Source organism: Acipenser ruthenus, chromosome 12 (assembly GCF_902713425.1).
Source record: "Acipenser ruthenus chromosome 12, fAciRut3.2 maternal haplotype, whole genome shotgun sequence".
NCBI classification, from domain to species: domain Eukaryota; kingdom Metazoa; phylum Chordata; class Actinopteri; order Acipenseriformes; family Acipenseridae; genus Acipenser; species Acipenser ruthenus.
The window spans coordinates 38854561-38867230 of NC_081200.1; the positions used below are offsets into that span (position 1 = coordinate 38854561).

General features: G+C 40.7%; 1 protein-coding gene across 2 annotated transcripts in view; it reads right to left on the bottom strand.

The window, feature by feature from the left end:
• Positions 1–12670, bottom strand: part of LOC117416839 (FAS-associated factor 1-like) — an 85070-nt gene that overhangs the window by 63914 nt on the left and 8486 nt on the right. For both annotated transcript variants that reach the window (XM_034028259.3, XM_034028260.3), the window contains exons 3-4: positions 7450–7496; positions 401–639 (exon numbers count right to left, since the gene is read on the bottom strand). In XM_034028259.3, coding sequence (XP_033884150.1) covers positions 401–639; positions 7450–7496 — 286 coding nt within the window. The remainder of the gene's footprint in view (positions 1–400; positions 640–7449; positions 7497–12670) is intronic.

Sequence of the window (12670 nt, forward strand, 5' to 3'; positions counted from 1 at the left end):
TTAATGATCAGAACCGTGTAATGATTTGACTTGCAACCAATGTTGGTATTTCCAACAAATCTCATAATTAAATGTTTAACATGACACAGTGGCTTTATACAACTGCAGAAATGTTGCTGTACAATGGGCTGAGTACTAAGACTGAAAAAACACAGCTCATTGCAGTTCACCGAAGGGTTCTTCAATGCAGAATAAGTGTGTTTTATAATTGGCATGAACACATAGTCTCCCAATCTCATTTAATGTTTGTCTTTTAACAAAGTAGTCCATCATTGAATGATTATTTGATCTTATCATGCATCACAGAAGTGATACATATTGTATTTCACTCTGCATAATGCAATACGTATTGTATCACTACATTTTAGTTACACCCTTACTCTCTGCCTGTCTGTCTTACCCACTGAGCTGGACTCCTCCAGAACCACATCCACATTTGTGCTGCGGTACTCCACGCAGAAGTTGAGCATGCGTGGCTGCCTCTCCACGACGGCCCCACGCACCGGCACCACGGGACAGAAGGCTGAGGCTGAGGCGGAGGAGGGTGGTGGTGAGGAGGAGGAGGGGGCGGCAGTGGCGACGGAAGGCTGGCTACCCGGATCGTATGCCGGACTTTGAGCCGTCTCTCTGGCAAAATCACTGCAAAAAACAAACCGACAGTGTCAACAGACGGCTTCTCTAGTGGTCTGAGCTTGACCATTCGTGCCAGGAATAACGCTGAGATCAGTCACCCAGAGAGGTCAAGAAGTTAGGCAATGCAATCCTGTTTAAAAAAAACTGCAAGAAAAACTAAAGTGTGACCAATAGTCTCATCACCTCTTACACAGTTAACTGGCATGATCCATTGGCCAAATAATGTGTTTCTGCAATGCGGAGTCGTACTTTCTATGTGAAACCTGCCTTGGCAGTAGGGATGCCATGAAAAATTCACACAACGCTAACAGCAGATATCACGGTACAAGACCATATTTTATACAGAACTGCAGAAATTGAATCTTGTATACTTCACACAAAAAAGAAGGCCAGTAAACTAACTATATGTGTGCTCATACTGTACATAGGATGGTTAAATCCAGTTATTTGAACTGGGGTAAAATGAAGAACAAATACCAGTCATCCTGTATCGGTATTAAATGGACAACATTTGGAACGCACTGCACTTGTGGGATGCCTTGCTTATTATATTGACTGCTGTAGTGGAAAAACAAAACCGTGACCAGTTTGAGGGGTGCCATCTGCATGCTGCATGTTTTCTTGATGGAAACATATCTTATGGACGCTATGCATTTGGAAAGTTTCTAACCAATTAGAAGGTATTAAATACTAAAAGAAACTTAAAGTTTAGACTGCAAGTCTTTCTCGCTGCCTTCCGTGTTGAACTGAGTTTTGATTCACATACTTAAATCCAGGCGCAGTGTAGCTTCCACCCACAAGTGATACAGTGTGGTAGTCGCTTAATGGTCCCATTAAGAGGTGTTTGGGTACAGTTGGTCACACAGGCAAAAGAGGGAAAGAAAAAGGAAGAAAAGAAATTGCATTGGTAACAAAAGGTAGAATTTCAAAAAAGGAGAAAGTCCAGGAGAGGAGTGTAGATTTGGCAATGCCTCAAGAGGGATATACGGTATATTCTGGTGTTATTTTGTCAACTCAGAGTCTGAATACGTTTTCTGATATTAGCAGCTACCAATAAGAATAAAACTGCTGTACATGTGTATGGATGAGACTCAACCAGTCACCAAGGCCAGCATTTTAATGTATTATATAAACTAATAACAACCCCTTTATTTCTGTATCTATTTGTTCTTTTATTAATAAGTTATGTATCTATATCGCACAAGTCTCTGATGTGATACAACAGCTAGTTCAAAAAGAGAGAGGGCACAACTGTAGAATACACCCCTGTGGCTTGTTTAATAGACATCCCAGTTTCCTTATTTAGACAAAGACCCGTTTGTTTTACTGGTAACACCTGTATAAGACAGTAGACAATTCTTGGTATTGATTCAGACACAGTCACTTATTAGTCACAAACAGGATGTAATCTGGGGCAGCAGTGTGGAGTAGTGGTTAGGGCTCTGGACTCTCGACCGGAGGGTTGTGGGTTCAATCCCTGGTGAGTGACACTGCTGCTGTACCCTTGAGCAAGATACTTTACCTAGATTGCTCCAGTAAAAACCCAACTGTATAAATGGGTAATTGTATGTAACAATAATGTGATAACAATTGTAAGTCGCCCTGGATAAGGGCGCCTGCTAAGAAATAAATAATAATAATAATAATAATAATAATGCAAAGAAATGCAGTGCCACTTTCTAACACTTTCCACTGACTAACTACTAATCCATGCTCTTTAGTGACAGCAGCCACAGCGAGAGGCCTAGTTTCACAGACCCCGATTGGCACTGATCTTGGCCTACCCAACGTTACTGCAGGTAAGGTAGTCCTAGCGTAGTACTGTGAAACCAGTCGATAAGGTTTTACTTACAGACCTTTAGATCCGAGCCCTGTTCCTTTTATTAAGGAACTTCCTTGCGACGTCAGCCCCGGAATTTGGAAAATCGGCAGGCCACAATTTATTTTTAAAGATGTAAAGATTAAAACGCTTAATTACCTTTTTAACTTTAGATGTAGTACATATTGAAAAAAGGACATTTTGTATTCATAGCTGTATTTATTTTTACTTTCCTATTTATTTATTTTTTTACATACATTTCCCCCATACAGTATTAAAAGTATAGTGGTGTACCCTGGATCACTGTATACTTTAAAATGATGGTACTCAATGTTAAATTTTCAGTTAAACATTTAGTAAAATACTACTGTGCTCTATATTGTTCAGTTTACAGGCTTAAAACACTTTATTATACTGTACCATTATTTCAAAACCAGGCTTTCTTTCATTTCATACCTTATATTTGGGGTACAAATTCTCTGGGATACTTGCCTGGCGTACGAGTATTCTTTAAACTGACTGCTGATGACTTACATTTCCGTAACTTCCCAGGCTTGAACAGCAGTAGTACAGAGTTGCTTCAAGTTGACTCAGTGGGTTAAATAAAAATAGAACATTGTATTTTAATCAGTACAACTAATTACTCTGTATTCAAAATGAGGGGTGTTTGCAGATTAGAATTGCTAAATGTTTAGAATGTTTCCTATAAGGTTACCCATGGTCCAGCATGGGTGTTAGCCTTACGTGTTTGTATGCTAGTAAGAGTACAGTGAAAGGGCCATTTACTTCTTATTTAATATTTATTTTCAGTCCATTCCTCGTACATGTAAATCTAGTCTTCTACACAAATGCATGTTTGCCTCTTAAATGTTTAAATATGGTTTTGTAAGCCCAGCCAATAAGCACACTGTAAAACTTGAATGGCTGGCTTCTTCAAACCTAATTAGTAAAAATCTTGGATTACTTTACCTAAAATAACATTAAGTAGTTCAAGATTAGTGCTAATCTAGGCAATGAAAATCGTGAATGATGCAACATTCGAAGCAGCCACTGTGCTGCAAGCGCCTGGTGCGGGCGGGGTTGTCAAGCTGGTTGCTAGTAGACTCCACACTGGCACCCATGGCAGAGAGCCTGTCTGGAGGACAGGCGAGTTAAAACCCACAGAGCAGCCTCGCTCTGAAAACGAGCTCGCCAGCAACAACACAAACATTTCAGGAGGCAGAGTAAACAGGCTCTACACCGCGGAGGATACGGAACAGGCCTGACCTGACAGACTGAGAAAACAACTGACCAAATAACAGACACAAATAGCTTTCTCTCCTGGTATCTGGGAGCCCAAATTCCCCGCAGTGCCCGCCCCCCCCCACACAGTAAATCATTTATTTTCTCCCTGTCGGCACTGACAAAAGCCTCTCTTTTCCTCTGGGTCAGCAGATACTACAAGGAAAGCATAGCGGGGTGCGGAGGCCACATACAAAGCAACTATTTATCTTTTTATATTTTAAAAAGTTAACCCAAGCCCAAACTCCCATTGCACCACAGCTCATAGCAATACACTGCGAGTCTCAACCTGCTTCTGAACCCTGCCATGAAAATGCAATGTTTGGATAAGTCATTAATTATTAGACTACTGGCCAGCCCAAGACTATTTTGAAAAACCTAACCTGTGAATTAGAATAGAGACCAATCACCACAAAATCCTTGTCATTATTCTCATATCGATGACTCATCAGGTTAACAACCCACTGGTCGGCCCTTCTGTCCTATACCTAGAGCCTATAGTTTTGAAAGGTCACAAGTATTATATCATTTCTTGGGGGGAAAAACAGAAAGCACAGACACATGTTCAAAGAGCAACGCAAGCCCCAAGCATTCACAATTTTAAAAAAAAGCCTTTCAGCTAAATACCATTTCAAAATATCACCAAACAAGTAGAGAAAGTGATAAATAATAATTTCATTAAAACAGTATTTTATCATCATTATTAAAAAAGCGTATAGATCCTGGAGTTTCTAATACACTTGCCTTAACATTATAACTGCAGTACCATTAAAAAACCCCTAGGTGGTGATCTCGTGCTGGCAAACTCCAGAGCCTGCACAGTTTCACAGCAGTCTGCAAGATGCTTCACGAAAGCAGTCCTATAATAACCGTTACCGCTGTAAATTGAAGTAATTGGATGGATGGGAGCTGGAGTATCCGTTACAATTCTGTACAACACTTGGGATGCATGTTCAGCTGCTCTAATTCAAGGCGGTAATTTGGAGCGTTCCATCTTATTCAACACCATCAATGCATGCCCTTGAGAGGGCGTCAGCATACTCAATAAGAGCCCTGCGTGGGTCCCCGTTTCCCCCGGACTAGACACTGTGAAAGGCAAATTGTCTTAGGGATTGGGGAGAGTCCAGGGCACTTGCCAGGCAAGTGGGATATCCACAGCATCTGACTGAACTGATAGTACTAGCACTGCTGACTAGCCTCCTCCACAGACACATTCTGTTTTCTGATATTATTACTTTTAACACTCACTGCAGTTGAAGACCCAATACTATACCGAGTATTTGGACTTTGTAATACTGGCAACTCATTACAGATTTTTTTTTTTTTTTGTTTAGTCGCCGGCAATGGTTTTTACCCCGGTTTTGTCCCCAATTTGGAATGCCCAATTATTATTTTTATCCCAGTTCACCGCTGCAACCCCCCGGTGACTCAGGAAACGGAGGCTGAAACACACGTCCTCCGAAAAGTGTTCCTGCCAATCCGTCATTTTTCGCACTGCGGATCCACAGCGAAGCCACCAGACCTATAGTGCCGGAGGACAACACAGATCTGAATGGCTCCACTGCAGACCTGCAGGCGCCCTATCAGCCTCAGGGGTCGCTGGTTCGCAGTGAAGCATGGATTGCCCTGCCAACCTAAGCCCTCCCTACCCGGGCGGTGTTCGACTAACTGGGCGCCGCCCTCTAGGAACCCACGGTCACGGTCGGCAATGACATAGCCTGGATTCAAACCTGCGATCTCCAGGCTATACGGCGCATCCTGCACTCCACGCGGAGCGCCTTTACTGGATGCACCACTCGGGAGCCCCCCTTCATTAGACATTTTTAATGTCCCATGTAGCAGTCATTGCCTGCTAGATTACTGAGCAGTCAGGTGAGAAGGCAAGAAAGATCAGTTGTCTACAGGCAATGGCCACTGGGGAGGATAGCAATACTATTATAAACTTGTGCTGGTACAAATATTCGAGTATTCAAACAAAACACTGCTTGAAATCCATTCAAAAATTACCATGTTCATATTCGTTCACGTAACAGAATTTATAAAATCGCTGTATCAAAGATATCATGCAAAAACCAATGCATAAATGAAAGAAATAAAACAGATTCTACTGTATGGAAGATTGCTTCTTTCTTTTCTTGAAGAAATTTGACAGGGTACCGTGTTTGTTTTACATACTACAGTATATGTTTATTTCAGCTAATTAAATATTAAAAAATATTCATTTTGATTTTGAAAGAATATTAACATGTTTAATTCCAGCACTATTAGAAACAGAGTACAGCGGCATTTTTAAAATGTGTTTTTAGGTTATATTTTGGACTGGATCGCTTGGGCTGCTTGAAATTTCTGTCGCCCATTGCAGAGAGTTTCAAGAAGTACCGTCTGCTTCAAAGGGCATCTACCACATGGTCCAGACCGCTCTGCTCAGAACCTGTTTCACAAAAATGATCATTGAGGTTCATCATTTCACACAACAGATTGCAACATTCCAGTGATCTGACTTAAATATTTCAAACTCAGTAGCATCTGGGCACTGCTGTTTCTTTCTTACAATTTCTTAACATTTTGTAAATCGCAAGAACACACCAGACTATATACAGACTAACCGGGAGTGTTTCAGGGTTCAGGGCAGCACAAACATACAGTATGTTGAGTGTTGTTAGCTAATCCGCAGTGTGCACCGTGTCTCATGTCTGTGAAGCAGAGTGAACTGAACTGAAAAATGACTAAGAAGAGACGCCCTTACATATTATTACTCAGCAACTGCTATTTAACAAAAATGTATTGTTATATTTTTTATCCTTCTACATACAGGTAAGATGTGCTGGAATTTTGACAAGTCCACGACAGTGATTGGCTTTTATATATGACTTATAATATTGCTCCCATAATATTCTGTGTAGATCTAGAAGCTAGAAAATGAACACCTTACAGAAGGTAATACAGACATGTTGTTTATCTTTGGGCGTTTTGCCCAACTGGTTTTGAAAGCGATAAGTCAAGTGTTATCATGTTTTTAACTTAATTGTGATACTAATGGATAAATTATGAAGCAACCTTAGTTATGATAAGCACCTTGAAGCAGGGCCAGCTTGTAAGAGCTGCTCTGTTGTGTAGCCAAGGTACAAGCTACAGTACAGGCCACATGTTCAGCTCTCATCCCAGCTAGGCCCTCAGAAACAGCAGTCCTGAATATACTCAAGTTGTTCACCACTACTATCTCCCTTTCAGCAAGTTCATCTACAAGTCTGTCACTTCTAACGTCAGTAATCAGTAATCCTGCCTGGGAGCACAGGTGCTATTTTCCAGTATCGCACCTGATGTAGTTTTAATAACATGTATTCTGTAAATCTACTGGAGGGAAAGCCTTGCAAATAAACCACGGTGCCCTTTTTAAACAAACATACTCACTGTTACATCCTTGCATGGTCCGCTGTCTTATTTAAAACGAAATCTCTTTGGGGGAGATCTGTATTTTAATGTTGGTAGCAATAGACAGACGAGATACCTGATTTATGAGTGAATATGTTCTGCAGACCCTGTCTCTCATGGCAGAAGTCTTTTCATGAGCAATGTGGGTGACCAAGACACAAGCAACACTCTTATGCCATATGGCACAGGGAGACAGGGTCAGCTGTACATATTAACGTATTATTATTATTTTTTTTTTTTTTTTTTAAAGAACATGTTAGATAGTCTTTGGCCATATCGGTTACCTCTGTAAGATGCCGTTCTCCTGTGGGATCACTCCATTAATGGCTGCCTGTGAACAGAACAAGACAGATAAGCACCATTAGGTATTAAAGCAAGAAAAACATGGAAAGCATGCGTTTCTGGATATCCAGCTATATGAGGTTTCAAGTTGGGCTCCAGAGAGTTAAATCGTTAAATGAATGTGTAATTGAGGCTCACAAACTAAAAGCAATGGCGATCAATAATGAATTAAGGGCTTACTTCTTGCATCTCTACCAACATATTGTTTCTGCGACAAATAAATAGTGTGTGTGCCTGACGTGAGGACTCAACGCAGATTCACAACTATTGCTCAGGTACTCTATCAGGTCACAGAATCTTTCAAATAATCAATTTCTAAATCGCCAGTGTTTGGCATCCCCTAGCACTGCTACACTGATGGGAGCTGCAGTTTCCCACCAAGTTACTACTGCCCTGGGCAAGAGAACTATTTGTATTACATTACAATTTTCAAACCAACAGAAACACCCTTCTCTGCTAAAGGGCGCGCTAGGAAACTGAGGGACATCTGCAGCAGTAAATCAGTAGCTCCCTTTGCAGGAAAAACATTTTGGTTGTTCCAAAGGGCGTACAGTGTGGCACGGATGTTATCCATTGTTGGAATGCAGTGCTGTGGGTTAGCATTTTTTTTCCCTCGTTTTATTTCAATGGGAAAACTATTTGTGGCATTCCAAATGGGGCTAGAGTGGGCACTGGCACCGAGCCTATGATCCAACGACAGTGGAAAATTATTCAAAGCATCTCCTTCCATGACAAAGAGGACATGCCCTGCTCATTAAGGAGGTCAGTGGAATAGAGCAGTTCATACTGTGGACGCTGTGCGTCCCACGTTCAAACGGCAACAGCACTGAAACTCTGCCCCCACACAGTAGCAATGGCAGCAAGCTGCTATTCTCATGATTAATACATACAGTACTTACAAACCTGAACCCACACTGCCAGCCTACAGAATATACAGCTGTACAGAGGCAACCCAATATATTACCAACATACCAGATACTATATTAAACACAGTAGTTTATGATCACATAGCTCGTCTGTATATATTAAAGCTGATTTCTTTACATTGAAAAGTGAAAGCAATGTTTTAAAGCTCTGAATGTAGTTTTATAATACAAATAAATACTGTACTAAAAGAAAACTTAGTCATTTCAATGTCAAACCTCATTAAACTCACCACATTTCTTCTGGTATTTCTAAATGTAGCACTAATGGAGTGGTCTATACAGTAGTTATGGGTGAAATACCTACAGCAGGAGTTCAGAGTTGTTAATGCCAGCCCTGCTCTAAATTGTTTAATTGAACCAAGACCCTCCATCCAGACCCTGAAGTAGTTCATTATCTCATTTTACCTGTTAAACGGAGTGGAATGGCCCTCCAGGACTGTGATTGGACACCCCTGATCTACGGCAATATAACAGACACCTACAATAACTCTCCACAATAAAAGACACCGAAAGTATTTTTTTAGCATTTCTAAATTTAGCACCATTGTGTGTTTTATAGTTATGGATGGACTATGTTCGTTATGCACAGATACAGGGGTTACTCCATCGATAACCAGACCCCACTAGCAGCCCGACAGGAATCGATTCACTCAGATCCTTCATAATAATTCCAGTTCCAGTTCTCAATTCTAAAAAAGTATCACGCTGGCGTTACATCCAGTTTGTGAACTAAAAACAAACACAGACTGGTAAAACCAGCATTCAGTACAAGTATAGCAATTATAAGACTTTACTGAAATGTGTACAGCCCAATAGAATGGAACCTGCTAATTTGTCCAAGCTGCCCTTCTCAGTTCTTTGATTCCTCTCCGAGTTCTCGTATACCATATTTTTACAGTAGAATTTTTCTCATCTGATAGAAAACAAAGAAATTCCCATTTAGCTAACCTCAACAGTCACTAAATGCCATTTTAAATGACATTTTACAGAGTAAATGAAAAAAGTAAAAGAAATTTACAGGACTGACATTTAGTATGTTGAACTTCATACTGTACAGTATGTTCCTAATTAGTAAACAAGATTTTGGTCCAGCTTTTTTAAATTTGCAATGCAAAACTGCATCAATAAAAAAATTTGTTTCTGCTGCTACTAACTAACAAACAAATTCACTGCCTGCACAGATAAATTGTTGCAGACGTTTGGCCTGGAGATGGTTCAAGTGAGCTGGGGAGGGCATTTCATCATTCATCAGGCACCTGTAGTTGTAATGTTAAAAGAACCCCTACGCATAGGATTTAGTAGCAAAGTTATTACAGAACTCATTTAGTGCAATACTGGCATAAAATAAGCGTGCACAGCTTAGGGCTGGGTTGCAACTGCACTGAAACAAGAAATGCAAGGTCGTTCTGGCACACAAATGCTAGGTCGGATTTCACAATAGGTTATTTTGTTTTATACTGGGGCTATAAATGATGAATAATGCTGGGATGTTGTTAGCTTTAATACTAACATTAGTTTTAACATAATCAATTCCCTTTTTACTGTTCTGACTCTTTTGGTTCAGGTAGTAATGTTGTTAGTGTTAATGAATTAATTTTAAAGCCTTTAGGATTCTCTTCTGTGATATTTTGAAATATATTTTTATAGCAACACGTAGGGGGGTTTAAAACATTTCCAGTTTTACTATAATCTTAATTAGGCAACCCAGAGAATTTGGATGAGCCTAATTAAGCTCACAGTAATGTGCAGTATGTGTGAATGAGAGAGCATTCCCTGCCACCACAAGGTAAGAATGACACAAAACCCCTGCAGTGAATTGTGCATGGGAAAACATAGTTACAGCCTTCCTATGAGTAATTAATGTGTTTATAACCAACCCTGCCACGCCACACTGGAACTGGAGTTAAATATTTCTTTGCTTTGTTCTTGCATTCTACTACAAGGCAATAAACAAACATGAAACATGAATGTTTTGGAGATACACACACCCATACAAAACAAAACCAAGCTATGATGAAAGACTTTTCACTCAAAGAAGAAAGACAAAAAAAAAAAGAAAGAAAAATATGCCTTCATATTGCAAGAGCCACAATGGATCCGTCAAAATGCTATTTAAATCATAGGGTGGTTGGCACAAAGTTAGTGTACCTGTTTCCTCATCTTCATGACTGATCTTGTCAACTAAGCATTGAAACTGTACTGAGCTCAACACTGACTCACCCAGAATAACCCCACACAGCTTCCTCAGATTGTTAGCAGTGGGGTCGGACCCACAGTAATCAGTAAGGCGGAAGTTGGGGAGTTGCAGCTGTTTTGCACCTGCATGGCAGTGAGGTATTGGGTTAAAGTGATTGGAGCTGACAAAATAATTCCATACACATCCATTCACTAAATACTTTAGGTCTCAAATGTGTAGTTTTGATAGAAACATGTATTTCTATTTTAGAAATGCACCCTGCCTTTACACCTTTTGTGTAATCTTGATGACAGTCACCATGGTGAGGTTTTGCAACATGCTGTGCTCCTGGACCTAGCCCACAGTGATTTCTAACACTTTGGGATAAACTGAAGGAACATCACTTCCATGCTTCAAGCACCTGGTCACTTATTCCTCATGACCACAAACCAATCATTTACAGTACCCCCTCCAGGCATGCTTTGCATGAGTGAGCCTTGCCTAGGTTGCCTTCATTTCTAGGTTAACCTGTCCTAATAAAAAGGACATGCCAGTGAAATACTTGAAGTGGGGCCCCTTGTTATTCAAACTGATCTTATATGGCGATAAAGACAACACTGGTTTAGTTGCAGACGTGCTTGCTTTTTCATCTCACTGATAAACAAGCCACATTTATAGAAACCTGCAAATTCTAAGAAGTGTTATTGCAGACTCAAACACCACAGTGAGGGCAACTGTACCGTGCAGGGTGGTGGTGTCTGCGTTGCACACTAGGGGTCAAGAGGTCACAGCCTTACATTCCACCTGCAATAGTGAAACCACAAAACTGTTTGAGATGCCCTCCTTTCAAAGCAACACAAACTGAAAATCTCTCTCTCTCTCTCTCGTTAACTCAAGACTTTCGCTGGTTTTCTCAAAGGGGAGGCTAGGCTATTGACCTTGGCATGGTTCCTTACCCGAGTGCAGGGCGAGGCCTTATCGGATATCACCTCTGAAAGCAAAAAACAAAAAGGCCAACCAGTCATAGAAGAAAAACACACAATTAAAGCTGCCGTGCCAGCCATACAATTGTGATGAGACTCGGTATCTTGTTCATGGTGACTTCAGAATATATTCTGGATTTCAATATTCAAGAAAACAAACAAAATTGGAAACACCACATTGCTCGCAACTTGTGTCTGATTCAGGTCGTCGTCACACCCACCCGGAAAATGGAGAGCTGCAGGCTTTTTATACCGTGGCCGAGGGGTTTAACTAGCTGGCAATTATTCTATTACCCCTCGGCAACAATCTGCACGAGTTTAATTATTCCTGGCAGAGGACGAGCACCAATCTCGCCTCTGCCAGAACACGTTTTAAAATAAAAACAATAACAAACACACGGCGCTTCGCCGTCATATTTAAATACAAAACAGTAACAAAACCTGCGGCGCTTCGCTGTCATATATAAATAAATCATAACGATAATAATAATATAACAAAAGAATAAACTGCACAGGGATGGAGGGGGAGACCCTGTTCTAAAAATAAACAAAATCCATGTACAGGGCTCCTTGCCCTGTTACACACCACAAGGTGTTCCTATATGCGGAGACTACTGTATGTGAATGCAGCTCACAGTGACCCTGCATTTTCCCTTTTCTGGCTGTATCTTGGGAACCACTTGTCTGGTTCTGCTGTGCATGGGAATGCACTGGTTCTATTCTACATGCCATAGATTTAAGCTTTAGTGACCTGTTTTTGTTTTCCAGAACACCATACAAAACCACCAGTGATGATGAAATGAATGCACACTAACACTGCTGTCCAATTTTCCATTCAAGGATTCATTTCATACTCAAAACGCTACTGTTTTGGGCGTGAACAATTATTCATTCTGTGGTTCGAGCTGTGCGTGAGTAATCCCTTGCTTGCACTTTACATAAAATCAACACACATTACACCACAATGCAACTAAAATACCACAATGCTTCCAGCCAGTCAGCCAGACATACAGTATTTAGCCACAGAATGTACAAATTTAATAAAGCTTTCAAAATGCCTACAGTAGTAATATCCCTG